Raw genomic sequence first — 21,337 nt, 5'->3', positions numbered from 1 at the left:
ACCAGAGGTTCTCTCTTGGGCTCACTCGTCCAGAGTGAGTGGACATTTTGGAACCAAGAGGACATCTGAGCTTTTGGCGAGGACGTACTGGTGGCCGCATATGGCCCGTGACGTCGGAGACTATATTCGGGCGTGTGTCTCCTGCGCCCAGAATCGGTCTTCACGACAACGGCCTGCTGGGTGGCAGACAGGCCCTGGGAGATGGTCGGGATGGACTTTGTGGTGGGTTTGCCCAAGTCTCACGGCTGTACCATCATTTGGGTCATCACCGATCATTTCTCGAAAATGGTGCATTTGGTGCCGCTACCACGGTTACCTTCTGCACGGGCCTTGGCGGCGTTGTTCATTAAACATATCTTCTGCTTACATGGAATGCCTGATAAAGTTGTCAGCGACTGGGGCCCCCAGTTTGCGTCTCGGTTTTGGAGAGAGCTCTGCCGTTTACTCAGCATAGAGCTGAATCTCTCCTCTGCATATCATCCCGAGATGAATGGGTTGGTAGAGAGAACCAATCAGACTCTGGTGACATACTTACGTCATTTTGTCTCTGCTAGGCAGGATGACTGGGCATCTTTGCTACCTTGGGTGGAATTTGCCTTGAACAACGCCGTAGCCGATTCCACTGGTCAGACTCCTTTTCTCCTTAATTACGGCCAGCATCCACGTGTCCCTGTGCCCATGCCCGTGTCATCCACCAATTCTAGGGTGGCAGACTGGGCGGTGGAGGCACGTGACATCTGGGACCGCACACAGGATGCCATCCGGGCCTCCAAGGAGAGAATGAGGGTCTCGGCTGATACACACCGGCGCCCTGCTCCGACCTTTGCTCCTGGCGACTTAGTGTGGCTCTCCGCCCGTAACATCAGGCTGCGAGTTGAGTCCACTAAGTTTGCGCCTCGCTACATTGGCCCATTCAAGGTTCTGGAACAGGTGAACCCTGTGGTCTACCGTTTGGCTATTCCTCCACGCCTTGGTATCACCGATACCTTTCACGTTTCCCTCTTAAAGCCCGTTCTTTTGTCCCGGTTTTCTGAGTCATCTGCCGGGACATCGGGTTCATCCACGGATGAGTTTGAGGTAAATGCTATCGTGGGGTGCAAGGTGGTACGTGGCAAAAATTTTTATCTGGTGGATTGGAAGGGTCACGGTCCTGAGGATTGAACCTGGGAGCCTGTGGAGCACATTCGGGCTCCGCTGCTCATTGCAGCTTTTGAGCGTAGCGAGGCTCAAGGAGGGGGGGCCCTAGGAGGGGGGTAATGTTAGGAGTCGAGTTTCCTCTGCTGCATAGGGGGAATCTCGATCCGTGTCTGCTACGGTCTCCCATTCTCCATCGGCCACAGTGGAGCCTGCTCAGCGGAGACGTCGGTCTCAGCGTCTCACTGAGTCTGATTCAGTGCACAGGGTTATTGCTGCCTCTCCAGCCTCTGCTATTGTACCCTGCACTGATCTATGGTGAACAGGCTTTTCTGGGACTAAGTCCTGCTTTGCACACACTGAGCATGCCCAGGGTAAGATCTCTCAGTGGAGATCAAGGGTCACATGTTCAGGTACTGCAGCCAAATCTATTGGTCTTTCTAGGAAGGTCCTGTAGGTACACAGGCTCTGTAGCAGTTTCTCATTGGTCCTCTTTTGGAAGGTCCTGTACGTGCTGCTGCTATTTAAGGCTCGCATGGCCGCATGGCCATGCGCTAGTATCTTCTAAAGTTACATGCTTTGCGCCACTGTGGTCATATGCGTGAATGTGTTCAGGGACCCGGCTGAAATAAGCCCCTAGAATGCTGGCACCTCCGGCGAGGAGATTGTGTATGAAAGTATTCAGGGACCCGGCTGAAATAAGCCCCTAGAATGCTGGCACCTCCGGCGAGGAGTGTTGTGTGCATGCATGACCACTGACTGCTCTCTTCTGGGTAGTTAGCCTGTGTCTCTGTGAGAGTTAACAGGGCACAGAGCTTTGCTTTCTCGGCCGCTCTGTGAAGCTAACAGAGCTGGTTAATACCACCATATTGAGCCGCCATTCACTTAGCGGCAGGATATTTCCTGCACGGTGGACCCCGGGTTGCGAACGCACCAATCACATCAATAAATATATTTGGTGCGTTCCGCAAACCCTAACACCCCCATAGTATAATGCACCCCATAGTATAATGGAGCCCCATTGCAGTATAATGCAGCCCTATATTAGTATAATGCAGCCCTATAGTAGTATAATGCACCCCGTTAGTGGTATAATGCACCCCCATAGTGGTATAATGCACCCATATAGCATAATGCAGCCCTAAAATAGTGTAATGCACCCCAATAGCAAAATGCAGCCCCATAGCAGTATAATGCACCGCATAGTATAATGCAGCCCCACAGCAGTATAATGCACCCTAGAGTAGTATATTGAACCCCATAGTATAATGTAGCCCCATAGTAGTATAATGCACCCCATAGTGTAATGCAGCCCCATAGTAGTATAATTCACCCCATAATATAATGCACCCCCGTAGTTTAATTCAGCCCCATAGCAGTATAATGCAGCTCCATGGCACTATAATGCACCCCATAACAGTATAATGCACCCCCATAGTATAATGCAGTCCCATAGCAGTATCATGCACCCCATAGTATAATGCAGGCCCACAGCAGTTTAATGCACCCCCAAAGTGTAATGCAGCTGCATAGCACTATAATGCACCCCATAGTATAATGCACCCCATAGTAGTATAAGACACCCCACAGTATAATGCAGCCCCATAGTAGTATAATGCACCCCATTATATAATGCACCCTCATAGTTTAATGCACCCCATAGTATATTGCAGCCCCATGGTGTAATGGAGCCCCATAGTAGTATAATGCAGCCCCATAGTATAATGTACCCCATAGTATATTGCAGCCCCATAGTAGTATAATGCATGCCCATAGTAGTATAATGCACCCCATAATATAATGCAGCCCCATAGTAGTATAATGCACCCCATAGTATAATACAGCCCTATAGCAGTATAATTCACCCCCATAGTATAATGCACCCCCATAGTATAATGCAGCCCCATAGCAGTACAATGCACCGTTTTTTATAATGCAGCCCCATAGTAGTATAATGCACCCCATAATAGTATAATGCACCCACATAGTATAATGCACCCCCAAAGTAGTATAATGCACCCCCAAAGCAGTATAACGCACCCCCATAGTATAACGCAGCCCAATGGCAGTATAATGATCCCCAAAGTATAATGCACCTCAATAGCACTATAATGCACCCCATAATAGCATAATGCACCCCATAGTATAATGCAGCCCCATAGCAGTATGATGCACCCCATAGTATAATGCAGGCCCACAGCAGTTTAATGCACCCCAAAGTATAATGCAGCCGCATTGCACTATAATGTACCCCATAGTAGTATAATGCATCGCAAAGTATTATGCCGCCCCATAGTAGTATAAGACACCCCACACTATAATACAGTCCCACAGCAGTATAATTCAGCCCTATAGTAGTATTATGCACCCCATAGTATAATGCAGCACCATAGCAGCATAATGCACCCCGTAATATAATGCACCCCATAGTATGTTGCAGCCCCATAGTATAATGTACCCCATAGTATATTGCAGCCCCATAGTAGTATAATGCATGCCCATAGTAGTATAATGCACCCCATAATATAATGCAGCCCCATAGTAGTATAATGCACCCCATAGTATAATACAGCCCTATAGCAGTATAATTCACCCCCATAGTATAATGCACCCCCATAGTATAATGCAGCCCCATAGCAGTACAATGCACCATTTTTTATAATGCAGCCCCATAGTAGTATAATGCACCCCATAATAGTATAATGCACCCACATAGTATAATGCACCCCCAAAGTAGTATAATGCACCCCCAAAGCAGTATAACGCACCCCCATAGTATAACGCAGCCCCATGGCAGTATAATGATCCCCAAAGTATAATGCACCTCAATAGCACTATAATGCACCCCATAATAGCATAATGCACCCCATAGTATAATGCAGCCCCATAGCAGTATGATGCACCCCATAGTATAATGCAGGCCCACAGCAGTTTAATGCACCCCAAAGTATAATGCAGCCGCATTGCACTATAATGTACCCCATAGTAGTATAATGCATCGCAAAGTATTATGCCGCCCCATAGTAGTATAAGACACCCCACACTATAATGCAGTCCCACAGCAGTATAATTCAGCCCTATAGTAGTATTATGCACCCCATAGTATAATGCAGCACCATAGCAGCATAATGCACCCCGTAATATAATGCACCCCATAGTATGTTGCAGCTCCATAGTATAATGTACTCTATAGTATATTGCAGCCCCATAGTAGTATAATGCATGCCCATAGTAGTATAATGCACCTCATAATATAATGCACCCCATAATATAATGCAGCCCTATAGTAGTATAATGCACCCCATTGTATAATACAGCCCTATAGCAGTATAATTCACCCCCATAGTATAATGCAGCCCCATAACAGTATAATGCACCCCTATAGTATAATGCAGCCCCATAGCAGTATAATGCACCGTATTTTATAATGCAGACCCATAGTAGTATAATGCACCCCAAAGTATAATGCAGCCCCATGGTAGTATAATGAACCCCATAATATAATGCACCCCATAGTAGTATAATGCATCCACCTAGTATAATGCACCCCCAAAGTAGTATAATGCACCCCCAAAGCAGTATTATGCACCCCCATAGTATAACGCAGCCCCATGGCAGTATAATGCTCCCCAAAGTATAATGCACCTCAATAGCACTATAATGCACCCCATAATAGCATAATGCACCCCATAGTATAATGCAGCCCCATAGCAGTATGATGCATCCCATAGTATAATGCAGGCCCACAGCAGTTTAATGCACCCCAAAGTATAATGCAGCCGCATTGCACTATAATGTACCCCATAGTAGTATAATGCATCACAAAGTATTATGCGGCCTCATAGTAGTATAATGCACCCCACAGTATAATGCAGTCCCACAGCAGTATAATGCAGCCCTATAGCAGTATTATGCACCCCATAGTATAATGCAGCACCATAGCAGCATAATGCACCCATAGTATAATGCAGCCCCATAGTAGTATAATGCACCCCGTAATATAATGCACCCCATAGTATGTTGCAGCCCCAGAGTATAATGCAGCCCCATAGTAGTATAATTCAGCCCCATAGTATAATGCACCCTATAGTATAATGCAGCCCCATAGTAGTATAATGCATGCCCATAGTAGTATAATGTACCCCATAATATAATGCACCCCATAGTATAATACAGCCCCATAGTAGTATAATGCACCCCATAGTATAATGCAGCGCTATAGCAGTATAATCAACCCCCATAGTATTATGCAGCCCCATAACAGTATAATGCACCTCCATAGTATAGTGCAGCCCCATAGTAGTATAATGCGCCCCTTAGTATAGTGCAGCCCTATGGTAGTATAATGCACCCCACAGTATAATGAAGCCCCATCGTAGTATAATGGATTCCATAATATAATGCACCACTATAGTGTAATGCAACCACAAAGTATAATGCAGCCTCACAGTAGTATAATGTATTCCATAATATAATGCAGCCCCATAGCATAATGTAGCCCCATAGTTTAATGCATCCCCATAGCAGTATAATGCACCCCATAGTATAATGCAGCCCCATAGTAGTATAATGCACCCCTATAGTAGTATAATGCACCCCAAAATATAATGCACCCCATTGTATAATGCAGCCCCATAATAGTATAATGCACCCCATAGTATAATGCAGCCCCATAGCAGTATAATGCAGCCCCATAGTAGTAAAATGCACCCATAGTATAATGCAGCCCCATGGTAGTATAATGCACCCTATAATATAGTGCACCCCATAGTATAATTCAGTCCCATAGTAGTATAATGAAGCCCCATGGGGATATAATGCAGCCCCATACCTTAGCTTTACAAAAAAATAAAAAAGTTTCTCCTCACCTGGCTGAGATCTAGCAGTGTCCTCCGCTCGATGCATCTGAAGCATACAGTGATGTCATACTTCGGCGATGTGCCCACTGACATCAGCTGCCGGCCTGTGACTGGCTGGCGGCTGGCCAGTAAGGCCAGTAATGCCTTGATGGCGGCCCTGCCTACATGCCGTTACATCTAATTTGCACTTAGTGGGATCATCATTTGTGTTGGAACACCTCAATGGCCAAAATCACACCTCCTTTCTATATAAGTGCTATGTGTTCAAGAAGAAGAGGGATGGCATACTATCTAAGATCCAAGTCTTCCACAATTCCTTGTTTCCATAAGTGTCCCTTTGTGGTTTTGAAACCTTCAATCTGAATCTGCAATGTGCACATTCAATTAAAAACTAGTTAAACTATTGCATGTACAAGTGTATCCAAACTTTTGACTGATGCTGTATATCACTTGTGGGGTTTTCTAAATACGTTTCATTTTCATAAGTGTAAGGGTATGTTACCACGTTCAGGAAACGCTGCTTGTTTGACGCTGCGCAGCGCTGCAGCGTCAAACAAGCAGCGTCCAGATGTTCCAGCATAGTGGAGGGGATTTGATGAAATCCCGTCTCCACTATGCGTGGAAACCCGCACGCGGCGGCCCTGCGACTACGGACATGCTGCGCGTCTTTTCAGATCGCAGCATGCCCGTACACCTTGCGGGGACGCAGCGTCCCCGCAAGGCATATCACAGGGCCCTATGGGACAGAGCGATCATCCCGGATGTGAAGAGTTAACACATCCGGCATGATCGCGTCCCATTAAGGGGGCGGGGCTTAGCGCCGAGCGGCTTCGCCGCTGCGGCGATACCGCCGCCCATCCGTACCGTGGAGTCATACCCTTAGTGTCCTACACAATTTTTTGTATGGCTGGAGTGTAGATCCGCTTTCAAAGTTTAATCTGAGTAGGGATCTGACAGTGAAATGGCAGATACTATTTGGTAATGCAAGAAAATATGGAGCTATGAGGTTTCTGTAACAAGCAGGGGCTAGAGTGAGCAAAAAGAAAGATAGATGATAGATAGATAGATAGATAGATAGATAGATAGATAGATAGATAGATAGATAGATAGATAGATAGAACATTAACTGTTTATTATTGGGATCATTAAGGCTGTGTGTGGGGGACTATTTGCTATGAGGCTCTGGGCAGTAAGACATCAGCACAGGAGTTTGTTGACTGCAATGCACACCAGGACATATGGGACAAGTTCCACCATCAGGAAGAGAAGAAACCAAAAATGCAGATGATTGAATAAAGAGGATAAAAATATTGAAAATTCTGATGGAGAATGTTGTTTTTTGCATTGAAATTGTTAAAATAAAGAAGTACCATATTTTTCTGACTATAAGGTGCACCAGATCATAAGATGCACCCAAGTATCGTGGTAAAATAGGAAAAATATATATATTTAAGCAAAAAATCTGGTCATAACGCACTATTATCGTGGCGATCTGCTGCACTGTTATGGTGGTAATGTCCCCCAATTCTGTATTAATGTCCCCAACCTGGGCCCCTTCTTGGTATATATGTTTCCCATCCTGTTATATATGTGGTCCATCCTGGTGTATATGTCCTGCATCCTGGTATATACAGCGCTGGCAAAAATTAAGAGACCACTGCAAAATGTTCAGTTTGTCTGATTTTTCTCTTTATAGGTATATTTTTGAATTGTTCTTTTATTCTGTAAACTTCTGACAACATGTCTTCGAATTTCCAAGCAATACATTTTTTTTTTTCTGAAAAATGGTCAAAACGTTAAAAAAAACAGTCCTTTCAGGCCTCAAGTAATGCAAAGAAAACAAGTTCATAATCATTTAGAAACAACAATACTAATGTTTTAACTCAGGAAGAGTTCAGAAATCAATATTTTGTGGAGTAACCATGATTTTTAAACACAGCTTTCATGTGTCTTGGCATGCTTTCCACCAGTCTTTTACACGGCTTCTGGCGCAAAAATGTAAGCAGTTCTTCTTTGTTTGATGGCTTGTGACTATCCATCATCCTCTTGATTACATTTCAGAGGTTTTTAATGGGGTTCAGGTCTGGAGATTGGGCTGCCCATGACAGGGTTTTGATGTGGTGGTCTCTTAATTTTTGCCAGAGCTGTATGTCCCTCATCCTGGTATATATGTCGCTCATTGTGGTATATATGTTCCCCATCCTAGGCCCCTTTTTGGTATATATGTCCCTCATTCTGATATACTGTATATGTCCTCATCCTAGTATATATGTCACTCATCTTGGCATTTATGTCCCCATCATGGGCCCATCCTAGTATATATGCCTCCCGTTATGCCGCACACATAAAAAAGATTCTTCTCACCTTCCCTCCGCTCCCCGTGCGCGAGGTGTCCTCTTCTGATGCTGGCAACTGACTTTGGAGTGTAAGTAACAGGCAGCAAATGACATCACTGCCAAGTGCCCCAAGTCATAGGCGCTGAATGCAGGAGCAAGGTCGCCTCTGCAGAAAGCCAGAAGTTGCAGGAGCAGTGAATATTAATTTCCCCATTAAAGGAAAATGAATATTCACTACTCCCCACATCCATAATCCTGCCCACCTCTCGGCGCCGGCATCAGTGAGAGTATAAATCTTCACAGTCATTTACTATCACTGACCTCAGTCCTGAGAGATGGGCAGGATTATGAGAGTGAGGAGCAGTGAATATTTTCTTTAATAGTGGACACCTGTGAGACACAGGGTTCCGGCAGCGGCAACCATGCTCCTGCCTCCTATGACCCCGCTCCATCGCCGCCACACCCATCAAACTCCCCGCCGTAACCCCCCCGCACTGGAATATTCAGCCTATATGGTGCACCCCCATTTTCCTAAGAAATGTGGGGGAAAAAGTGCAACCTATATTCCAAAAAATATGGTAGACTACTCCAGATATTTACTTCTATTTTTTTAATTTGTCAAATAACCCCTTTATATTATCATGTAAATTGTTGTTTCCTGAAACTTGTAGCAAAATGCCTGTGTCTGCCTCTAACTCCTCACTCCTCCATAGAATTTTATAATCAGAAACTATCTTCTCCCATCTCAGTAATGTGAAAACCTATCTTCACTGATAGAGATTGAAAGCTAATGATCAGTCTGGAGAAGGAGGGTCGGGGAAAGAAGTTGATTTCTCTAATGTCAGATATTACAACATTTCTTATCTTAACTTGAAATATCAATTTCTGAAAAATATATGGAATTATGGCTACCCTTTTAAGATATTATTTCTAAGTGCCCATAACTTAAGCCTCTCTTTAGATGTAATCATAACTGTTATTGACTCACACATTATATTAGAGGAAAGAGATAAAATAATGTTTCAATGCAAAATGTCCTCAAGTTGAATTCACAACAAAGTATTTTGAAATACTGAAAATGCTATCATTATTATAGGAAAGAACTTCTGGCAATTACAGCTGGAATGTATTTTTATTGATGTCATACAGCTACAGTACGTGTTGAATGCACAGGTGAATAATGCTGGTAGTTGAACTTTGGCTAGTTAAAGATGTAACAATTTGCTACTAATCTCATTTACTGAATATGAGTTCTATTTCTGTTTTCTTTATTAATCTTGGATAAACAATTCTCTGAAGCATGTTCCAAACATATGTGTCCTTCTCATTAAAGCATTCTGATGCCCTAAGAGACAATGATACATTATTTAGTACTCTATTGAAAAAGGAAACAAGTGTAGCTATAGCTACCGAAAATGTCACCGATCCTTTCTTCAATGATCAATCTCACAATTATTAAAATATAGGCTATCATGTAGTCATTTGCACGTAGCTAAAAACAATAGTTATTTCCACTTTAGTTTGTTATATAGAGTAACATTTTTCCCACACAGAAGGTATAAAGAATGAGTGAATATATGTGATTTGGACATATACATTTCCTATGAAATCTATAGACATAGATAGGGCAAACATACAGTAAATGGAAGTTATTTGTTTTTTACAAGTAGGAAATCATATATATCATTGAAATTTTTGTTTTGTTGGCAAAACAAACCAATTGTTTCACTACCATAAATATACTGATAATCTTAGCGATTCTTTTTTAAAATGTAAAGATTTATAAAATGAGAATAACTGTTGCGTTATTTATCCAAATAATATACAAATATCCAGAACTGCTTTCCTTAATCTTTACTTAGTTACGTCAAAATATGCGCCTTGCACTGAGTAGGGAGAAGCTTCCGAGTTACCGAAACAGAAGGGTATCCAGTCCACCTTCCATACTTGCAGCAAATGTCACGATCTCACCAGGGGGTCAGTCAGCGGACGACGCAACACACAACGGGATGGAAATGGGGAGAGGAAGACCCTACCGAGAGGGAATGAAGGATGCGACACCTCCTGAGCTCCAACCTGAGCCTGTCCCTGCACTCTCCTAACACCCTATCCGGGTCATTCCCCCAGCCGCCGCCACGAACCGAGGCCCTCGTTGTCACCTTGCACTGCCCTGGCTAGTTCACTGGCCGGCAAGGGCGCTAGCCTCACAAATGCAGATGGTACAACATAGGGGGTGGTGACAAGCACGAGACAGACAATGTAAAAACACCACACTTAAGGTACCTTCACACTAAACGACTTTGCAGCGATAACGACAGCGATCCGTGACGTTGCAGCGTCCTGGATAGCGATATCGTTGTGTTTGACACGCAGCAGCGATCTGGATCCTGCTGTGATATCGCTGGTCGTTGCTGAAAGTTCAGAACTTTATTTGGTCGTCAGATCGGCGTGTATCGTTGTGTTTGACAGCAAAAGCAACGATGCCAGCAATGTTTTACAATGGTAACCAGGGTAAATATCGGGTTCCTAAGCGCAGGGCCGCGCTTAGTAACCCAATATTTACCCTGGTTACCATTGTAAAAGTAAAAAAAAAAAACAGTACATACTCACTCTCTGATGTCTGTCACGTCCCCCGGCGTCCGCGCTGCTGCTCAGAGCTTCCTGCACTGAATGTGTCAGTGTCGGCCGGAAAGCAAAGCACAGCGGTGACGTCACCGCTGTGCCCTGCTACTGCCGGCGCTTACACAGTGCAGGGAAGCGGATGTTGGGGGACACGAATGTAAGTATGTAGTGTTTGTTTTTTTACATTTACATTTGAATGCTGCTGCCAGGATCATATTCCTCACCAACCGTTACACCGATGCCTCTACCTTGTGCCAGTCATTACACTGGCTACCCATCCGCTCCAGAATCCAGTACAAAACTACTACCGTCATCCACAAAGCACTCCATGGCTCGGCACCACCCTACATCTCCTCTCTGGTCTCAGTCTACCACCCTACCCGTGCCCTCCGCTCCGCTAATGACCTCAGGTTAGCATCCTCAATAATCAGAACCTCCCACTGCCGTCTCCAAGACTTTACACGTGCTGCGCCGATTCTTTGGAATGCACTACCTAGGTTAATACGATTAATCCACAATCCCCACAGTTTTAAGCGTGCCCTAAAAACGCATTTGTTCAGACTGGCCTACCGCCTCAACGCATAAACCTAACTATCCCTGTGTGGCCTATTAAAAATAGAAAAAAAACAAAACACATAATCAGGTTCCTTGCATCGTGTTCTCATACACTTTATGCAGTTAATAGCACTCTGTGTCTGTACTGTTACATACTTAGGCTGTTAACTGGTTCATGCAGCTTTACATGAACACCCGAGCCTTACACTATGGCTGGTCCAAATAACTAAAGCAATTGTTACCATCCACCTCTCGTGTCTCCCCTTTTCCTCATAGACTGTAAGCTTGCGAGCAGGGCCCTCATTCCTCCTGGTATCTATTTTGAACTGTGATTTCTGTTATGCTGTAATGTCTATTGTCTGTACAAGTCCCCTCTATAAGTTGTAAAGCGCTGCGGAATATGTTGGCGCTATATAAATAAAAATTATTATTATTATTATTATTTACACTGGTAACCAGGGTAAACATCGGGTTACTAAGCGCGGCCCTGCGCTTAGCAACCCGATGTTTACCCTGGTTACCCGGGGACTTCGGCATCGTTGGTCGCTGGAGAGCTGTCTGTGTGACAGCTCTCCAGCGACCACACAGCGACGCTGCAGCGATCGGCATCGTTGTCGATATCGCTGCAGCGTCGCTTAGTGTGAAGGTACCTTTAGCTTCCAGACTCCGCTCCCAAGTTCCACACAACAGAGGACACAGAAACAGGACTCCAAACTCCAGAAGTAGCTGACATCAGAGAGCTGCAACTGCAAGGATGGTCTCCATAGAATAACTCTATCATCAGCGGTCAGCTGATGCATCAGGTGACTATTTAAAGGATGGTAGGAGTGGTCATCACCCACATCAGCTGACCTAGCAATTCAGCAAAAATGGATCGTGACAGCAATATGACGAAAACAAACTTGCTCGGTGTCCAATCGACCCCAAGTGACTAATTAAAGGCTAAAGAGGTCAACTGGCAAAAAGCATTTATCACCTATGTTATCCATTGATGGGGGTCCAACCACTGTAACGTAGACCAATTAGCAGAACTTGGATATCTGAGTTTCTTTGTCTGAATGGGATGGTAGTCTGCATGTGTGACCTCCTCTCTATTCACTTCTATTGGACTGACTAAACCAGTATTCTGCTCTACCTCAGTGATATCTATAGAAGGGAATGGAATGGTATTCACACATACGCAATACTGCGCGATTCCCACAAGGAGCCTGTAGGACCTCCATTTTGGTGGTGGTGGGGGTCCAATTGGTCTTACTCCATGTGATCATACAAACATTTATTATTTATTCTATGAATTCTGATAAATGCTTTTTACTTGATATCCCCTTTAACATCAGTAAAAGAGACTCCTGTTAAAAGAAATTACTATGAAGCTAAAAAGGTGACTTCCAAAAGTTGGTTTATCTCTGAAAATGTTGGAAAACCTGCACTGCTGCAGTACATATCAAACAAGAGGATTCTTTTTCAAATATACTGTATATATTAATTTCTCCTTGGATTTGCCTTACCATTTTCAGCAAAGACCAGAGCAGCAGAGTTTTTATTTGACCTATGGAGTAAATAAAATAATACAATTATACATGCAAATACTTTTATGAATGAAATTAAAGTGGGAATATCCTTAAACAATACAGTCCCATTTTTATTTGATAATGAACATTTATAATAAATACACAGAAAGAACATTTTTGCTACAACCACCCCATATAAAATACATGTATAGACATGAAAAGTTCCCAGGCTCGAGTTCATATGAGGACATCCAGCAGAGGGTGCATCACCGCGACTCAAGGTAACTACAGAACATTCCCCTGCACTCCATTCATTCCCCGTATTTTTACAGGCACGAGCGAGTGCTTTAGCAGAGCTCCTGGATGTAAAATGATTTAACCCCTTCAGATGGATTTACATCGTGGGACATGCCAGAACGACGGAAGGTATGGGATATTGTTTATTTTTTATTTTTCCTTTTTTACAGAACGAGGGTCTTCAGGTGGATTAAGAGTATAATAAAATATTAAAACACCCTGTGTCTTTATTTCATTAAAGTACTTTGTAATAATGTGTGTGTGTTTTATTAACCATTTCGTGCTATTGGATTAATAATGGCTAGGTGTCATAATTGACGCCTCTCCATTATTAATCTGGCTTAATGTCACCTTACAATAGCAAGGTGACATTACCTTTCATTACCCCATATCCCACCACTACACGGGAGTGGGAAGAGAGTGGCCAAGTGCCAGAACAGGCGCATCTTCCAATGTGCCTTTTCTGGGTTGGCTTGGGGCAGATGTTTGTAGCCAGGGGGCCAATAACCATGGACCCTCTCTAGGCTATTAATATCTGCCCTCAGTCACTGGCTTTACCACTCTGGCGGAGAAAATTGCGCGGGAGCCCATGCCAATTTTTTCCGCGATTTAACCCTTTAATTTAATAGCTAGAGCGCCCAAATTTTGCACATACACACTACTAACATTAGTAGTGTGGAATATGCAAAAAAAAAGGGATATGAGATGGTTTATTGTATGTAAACCATGTCTCATATCATATCGGGTTTGGGAAGGAGATAGCAAAAGCCGGCAACTGAATTACCGGCTTTTATGCTATCTAGCGCTGAATTAAATATAAATACAGTATATATATATATATATATATATATATATATATACAGAGAGAGAGAGAGAGAGATACTGTATATATGTTTGAACGAACATTTGAGCCCAAAAATCCATTAGATGTCGGTTTTGCAAGCCTGCGAGAAAATATCGCAGTACGGATGCCATACGGATTACATACGGAGGATGACATGCGCAAAATACGCTGCCACACCCTGCCTACGGAGGACATACGGATCACTATTTTGGGAACATTTCTGCGTATTACGGCCGTAAAAAACGGACCGCATTTTCATACGCTGAATGTGACGCCGGCCTTATTGAAAGTTGTCACATTTGTGGTCTGCACCTTGATCATCATATTATTTTTAACTATAATTTATTCAAGCCCCAATAAAAATGAAAAGAAACTGGACAGAAGATATATACCACCCGAACCACAGACAGCATATATCAGACACGGACTGTATCACTTCAGCCATATATGTTTGCTGTTATAGACTTTCACAGACAAATATACTTTAAAAGCCTCCGGGGACCGAGCTGTATGGGTGACTAGTCAAGAAGGCCTGTCCTTGGCAGCTTCTCCCCCTGCCCACTCCAGTTGAGAGACAGGTCTCTCCTTGCATGCATGTATAGGGACAGACCTGTCAGTCATCGGTAGTGAGAGAAGAGAAGCCAACGGGGTCACCTTTCTGACTAGTCACTCCTGCGGGCTGATCCCCAGGGGGCTTTCGAAGTAATATGCTGCAGCATTTCAGAGTCAAACATACATGGTTGAAATTATACAGCAAGTGTCTAATGTATTCTGTCTCTGGACCGGGCAACCACTGTCAAGTTACCTTTAAACTAAAATGTTAATTTGAATATTAACTGTACCTGGGTATAGCTTGTAGTGTTATTATAATCAGGGTTGGTTTATTGTAATCTATTTCCAAGGAGGATACATTTAAATTGTCCACAATGGCTATGTTCCAGTCATCTTGCTGTTGTAGGTAACTTGGCAAATTATTTACTGTCTTCTTCTCTACAGAGGGCAGAATTAAGGAGGCTGGTGATGAATCCAAAATGTCCTGTAAAAGATGCATAGAGTATTTTACAGCTTCAGCAAATGTAAGATTACTTTATTGCAACTCAACGTATCATCAGTGAAAGATTTATGTAGCAAATGATAAACAGCAAAGTATCATTCCATGGAGCAAGAGCCGTGCCTAGCAAATAATTTTATATAAAGGTCAGCTGTCATGGAGAGCAACAGCAAAGTGCAAGTGCCATAAATTATGCATGGCACATAAACATGCAAGTGACAGAAAAGGACTCCACTGCTCACAATGTAATTATAAGCAGAATTCATTACATAATCTCATGTTCTAGGTAATCAGGCAAAGCATACCGAATTTAACCAGCAATTAACCTCTTCAGGACCAGACAATTTATCATTTTTGCTCTTTTGTTTTTTCCTAATTTTATTCCAAGAGCCATCATTTATTTAATTTACTGTGAACATTGCCGAATGAGTGATAGTTTTTTTGTATGATGAGCAGTGGTTTTGGAATGACAACATTTGTTTTACCATAAAATGTACTAAAAAAATGGGGAAAAAAATCCAAGTGAGATGAAATGGTGAAAAAAATGCAAGTCTACCATAGTTTTTTGGGGGTTTGGTGTTAACAGTGTTTGTTGAACAGTAAAAATTACCTGGCAGCATGATTCTCCAGATCAGTACGAATAGTCAATGTCAGTTTTGCACAGTTTTTTCTTTTATTTAAATGGTGAAAAAAAAATTCAGAGGTTTGAAAACATATAAAATTGGAACAAAATAGGACCAAGATGTCAACACCGTGGGTCTTCAGTAGGTCGACCTGCAGCCATGGCAACACATCGATTCCCAATGATCACGTCAAGGGCGGCCAATGGGAGCCAGTGCGCACTCTGCCCACCAATTACATAATTTAAATGCGGCAGTGAAAGTGTTGTCACAGTAAAGGCCAGGAGTCAATACTAGCAATATAATTACAGGAACCAGTCAATTAATGCACAGGGTGAGAAAGGTCACAAGGCTGGAGTCAAGATCAAGAGGCAGGAAAATAGTCAATGATACATAAATGATAGCCTGGTAAGGAATGTTTCTTAGTCTGCTTGCAGGGGATCCATAGTGTATAAATAGTCTGCCTGACATAATCAGAGGACACTAAGTGAGAAGGGAGCCTTCTGTAGCTGCTCGTTTGAGAATGGAGAAGTGATTAACATAACGGTTGAAGGTAACTGGTGAACGGTTGAAGGTAACTAGTAACATTACCTTAGCTTTTAGGACAAATTTCTGTTGACAATGGGGATGTGTAATGATGTTGTTATTGATTGTTTCCTTCTATCGCAAGTACTACAGCTGGAAATTTTCCAAACATAATATAAAATCCTTGTGAGACCAAGAAAATATGTTTATTTCCTCAACAGAAAAGGTAAAAAAGATGGCAAGAATAGTACATAAGCTGCATACAAGGAAAAACAAACATCTGACCAATTAGACACCTTCCCTAGGTTATAGCTTATATATCGTCATATGTATCCTAAAACCTCATCAGGAAAGCCTATAGCCTGCAATAATCCAGCTGCCAACTAACTGCCAACGAAGCTACTGACTCCTTTCCCAATAGCTTGTAGAGTGTAAGCCAGTGAAGGCAGGGTCCTCTCCCCCCTCTACCAGTCTGTCACAGTTTGATTAAGGTATTTTATATACAGACATGGACAAAATTGTTGGTACCCTTCAAACTCTCAATTGTCACTGAAATAACTTAAAACTGGCAACCTTTTGAGGCAGTCACAGCAAACAAATGATTTCTGTAACTGTTATTGAGACTTCTGCACCTGTTCACAGGTATTTTGGCTCTCTTGCCATGAGAAAACTGCTCCAGTTTTCTCAGGTTTAAAGGGTGACTTCTCTAGACTACATGTTTCAGCTCCTTCCTTTTGGCCAATTCCAGTCTTGCTTTTTTATGATTTGATGTCAACAGTGGTTCCTGTTCGGTCACCTTACATGATGTTCACTTTGGCCAAGACAGCAACAAATGGTGCAGTCTGAAACTGATGTATCTTGACCTTGGAGTTCACTTCTAATCTCTTTTGAAGTTGCTCTGGCTCTTTGGTAACTTCTCTTCGCTTTGTTATCAATTTTCCTCTCGTGGCCACATTCAAGCAGATCAGCTACTGTCGCATATACCTTAAACTTCTGAATAATATGTGCAACAGTTGTAACAGGAACATGAAGCTGTTTTTGAGGTGGTCATATAGCCTTTACCTTAAACACGTTTGTCTACCTATTATTTTCTTTCTGATCTCCTGAGACAACTCTCTTCTTAGATGTCTGTGATCCATGTTCAATGTGCTACACGCCATGATAACAAACAGCACATTGACTACTTTTCACCCCTTAAATAGGCAACCTGACTGATTACAAGTTTGCAGACAACTTTGATGCTAATTTCAGGCGACACCTTAGTTTCTCATGTCCCTATGGTCAAATTATTTTCATTGTTTTCTAGGGTTATCATCATTTTTGTCAAGGCCATTTTCATTAGTTTTTTTTCTGTTGAACCACAATTCAAAAGCATTGTCTGATTTTCATTAGTTAATATTCAGTAAATGTAAACTGAAATTTAGTTTTGTCAGTTTTGAATTATTTCAGCAACCATTGTGGGTTTTTCTTACTCCAACAGAAGAGTGCCAATAATTTTGCCAATGTCCTTATGTAAAAATTAATACTAATAATAATGTAAGACAAGAGGTATCTGACCTCTTACAATATTACATACACCCAAATTCAACAATAGGATAATGAAGGTAGGTGACTGAAAATCCTGCGGCCATTCTTTCCATAATCCAAACTTACAAAGCAAGCCAGTACAGATAAAAGTGATTGCTGTAATACTCACTAATACACATGGACACTTACCTGAACATCATTCATTGGGTTTTCATTACCATACGCTGTGCTATAGTATGTGAAATCATCAATGCTCAGCTGAAAATTGGAGAAAATATGGAAACTCAGAAAACACCAAACCAATGGTTACAAAGCAAATAAACTCAAGATCTATGTGGTTAAAAAAATACTCCAAGGAAAACTAACACATTGCGCAGGATCGAATGGAGTAGTTTACTGGCCCCTCAGTCCTGCTCCAGGCATAAAATGTAAATGCTTTGCCTGAACTGTTACTTTATTAAATAAATGTAAGAAAACTGTTGCACTCAGCAAATTGATGTAATGATGGTAATTTATTAGACATTACAGGGTTGATAATGATTTCATAAATTCTATGCAAAGCCCATACAAGATCAAATAATATTATCCAGATATTATAGGAACTGTCATTTTGATTTATGCTGTGAATGATTGTTGCAATTCTGTTTCTGACTTGATCTCCTGGATCTGACCCGGCTACCTAACTATCTTTCTTAACAGCAGCTGACTCTGACTCTGTGGCCCTTGGCCAGGGACCCCTATTTAAGTCCAGATCCCTATACAGGAGTTAAAAGGTAAAGGACAGGGCAGCCCCTGGACTTTGGAAAACGGACTAGCTTGCACCAAGCCTCTTTGTGGTGTAAGAGGAAGCGATGGTACCTGCATTGTGTGACATTAGTGAAGAAAGACTGCTTTCTGCTGACTGGATGAAACCAGGAGAAACCAACTGGCACCAGAATTGCAGAGGGAGGCAGTTCTTTTATGGGATCTAGTCAGGTGCCTTGCATGACAGAGTTCCTGTGTATAAAAGCCCTGCACCCCAAACCGCAGGGGAAATTTGGCACCAAGAAGAGGAGTGGTGCAGACTTGGACAAGAGACAACGCTGAAGCCAGTGTGGCAGGCTGAAGTAGAATGCGTGCACCAACAAGGTGGCAGTCACTGCCAGACAAAGGCCCAGTCGACGCCCAGTGAGACCAAGAGACATGACCATGCTGGTCAAGATCCAGAGTCCAGGCAGTGCAGTCAAGGATTGAACCTTTGCCCCATGCTGGTCAAGTCCCCAAAGCCAGACAATGCCCATCGAGAATTTTGACCCAGCCCTTTCTGCTCCAGGCCTAGGAGACACCTGCCGATGGTCAAGCACCAAAGATCCGCAAGGAGACGTCGACCAGAGGAGAACACTTGTGGTTACAGAATGATGGCACAAATGAGCAGGGCCATCACTTCCAGTTATAATGTACTGTTCAGGGGTTAGCCTGGGTTAGGACAACAGGTGGAGAGTGGGCCAGTTGGTGGACAGGAGGCTCAATGTTCTTTGATAGCCTTTGTCAGGAGGACTTGCAACCTAGCGGGAATACCCGGTAACCTGTGTTAGGGCCATTGTTGCAGGAACAGCTAACTTGGTAGCTCCCAGGAACGGATGTACCACCATTGTATAAAGATCATTAGTATAATTCTCGAGAGACTTTCCCCATTATTATAATTGTATTGTTGTATGGTTTATTGCTGTTTTGCACTGTTTGATATAATGAACTATCCCCTAACTACTGTAAATTAATTCTGTATTGTAAATAATCAAACCGTTCATTGACTGTTCTTGCCTTGTGCCTTCTGTGTTGCATTCAGTCACTTGCTTACAGTGGCAACCATTTGGAGCTGCAAGGTGGCTACGAACAGTGACAGCATGACACTAATACAGGGGAATCCTGGCAGTGACAACATTGCACACTGTTAAGATTCAGAAATCTACACTGACAGCAGACATTTATGTTAATCCTGAAAAACCTTTTTATTATTAGATCTCATATGGCCTTCTCATATACTTTCTAATAAATGTATCCTCATTACATCAGTTTGCTGAGTGGCATGGTTTTCTTACACTTAAGCTGTAAAGGTTGAAGAATACTTCCACAAAGCATCAGCATGACAAACTGAGTGCATGACTATGTCCACATTGACTGCTTCTTTATTGAAGTTACTTACAGTGTCTTGGAGAAACATGACAAGGAAACTGGATTTTCTATCATCTTGTTGCAATAACTGATAAAATTCATCACTTGAAGTTATATGGCCGGCATTAATGGATGGTGTCGTATCCCATGTAGAGCTGAAATTAGAAAATTCTTGTGTCAAATATTAACAGAATTGAACAAACAACTTTTGAAATGACCCGTCATATTTTATGTCCATAAAATTAATATATTTGTTTTCTGTGCACAGGTTTGTACTCTGACATCTGCCTTATTCACATGTCAGCATCTTGGTCACTATTCTGTATCACTATCAGTATTTGCGCTTTGGACGCAGCACATGTCCGCCTCGTCCAAAGCACTGCCAGCTATTGAACTCAGGTGATTCTGCATGTGATCACTGAACCGTATGAAATCACTGATACATTGTAGGAGTGAAATTTATCTTGCGGAGGCTCGCGTCTCCGCAAGAGAAATAGACATGCTGCATTCTGGAAAGATGCGCTGCACGTCCATCTCTGCAGGTAAGCCACCGGCGTCTGTGCAAGCATAGTGGGCATGGGATTTTATGAAATCCCCTCCACTATGCTGTAACATCTGGATGCTGCGGGTTGGACGCTACACAAGTACGCAGCATGCAACCCTCAGCGTTTACTGACCATGTGCACCTACCCTAACACGTTGGGTATTTGGTCACTATTTTACCTCAGTATCTGTAAGCCAAAGCTAGGAGTGGGGGATAAATACAGAAGTGGTGACGTGTTTCTATTATACTTTACCTCTGATTGTTCCTCTTCACATTTTAGCTTACAAATAGTGATATAAAATACTGACCAAATACTGAAAGTGTGAACGTGACCTTAGTGTAAATCAGCATTTGTAAGCCAAAATCCCTTGTTCTGCGTTTTGAAGCCACCCCTGGTTTTGGCTTACCAATACTGAGGTAAAAAACTCACCAAATACTGAACGTGTACACATGGTCTTTAGCATTTTTGGTCAGTGTTTCATCAGGATTCTAAATCCTGATGAAACACTGACCAAAAATGCTAAAGTGTGAATATTGTGTGCAGTTTTTGAGTCTTTGGACAAATGCACATTAATTTACAATCTTTCCTGATTTCATTCTTCCTACAGCTAAATTCACACATACATCAGACCCTGTGTTAAATTAGGTTAATTTCAGTCATTTTTACCAGAAGAGGAACCACTGCATAGTACAGTTTTTTTCTGGTAATATTAGAAAGAAACTATACTGACCTCATTATAGTCAATAGAGGTTATCTGGCA

The 21,337-nt window shown here is 42.5% G+C and overlaps 1 protein-coding gene across 1 annotated transcript in view; it reads right to left on the bottom strand.

Annotated features, from left to right (window-relative positions):
• The window catches only part of LOC143776046 (V-type proton ATPase subunit S1-like), a 223,972-nt gene that overhangs the window by 88,169 nt on the left and 114,466 nt on the right, over nt 1–21,337 (bottom strand). Inside the window, exons 2-5 of the mRNA XM_077264939.1 lie at nt 20,064–20,187; nt 18,071–18,139; nt 15,001–15,194; nt 13,015–13,055 (exon numbers count right to left, since the gene is read on the bottom strand). Of these exons, the coding sequence (XP_077121054.1) occupies nt 13,015–13,055; nt 15,001–15,194; nt 18,071–18,139; nt 20,064–20,187 (428 nt within the window). The remainder of the gene's footprint in view (nt 1–13,014; nt 13,056–15,000; nt 15,195–18,070; nt 18,140–20,063; nt 20,188–21,337) is intronic.

This window comes from Ranitomeya variabilis, chromosome 5 (assembly GCF_051348905.1).
Source record: "Ranitomeya variabilis isolate aRanVar5 chromosome 5, aRanVar5.hap1, whole genome shotgun sequence".
Classification (NCBI taxonomy): domain Eukaryota; kingdom Metazoa; phylum Chordata; class Amphibia; order Anura; family Dendrobatidae; genus Ranitomeya; species Ranitomeya variabilis.
This window is presented reverse-complemented; position numbering and strand designations above follow the sequence as displayed.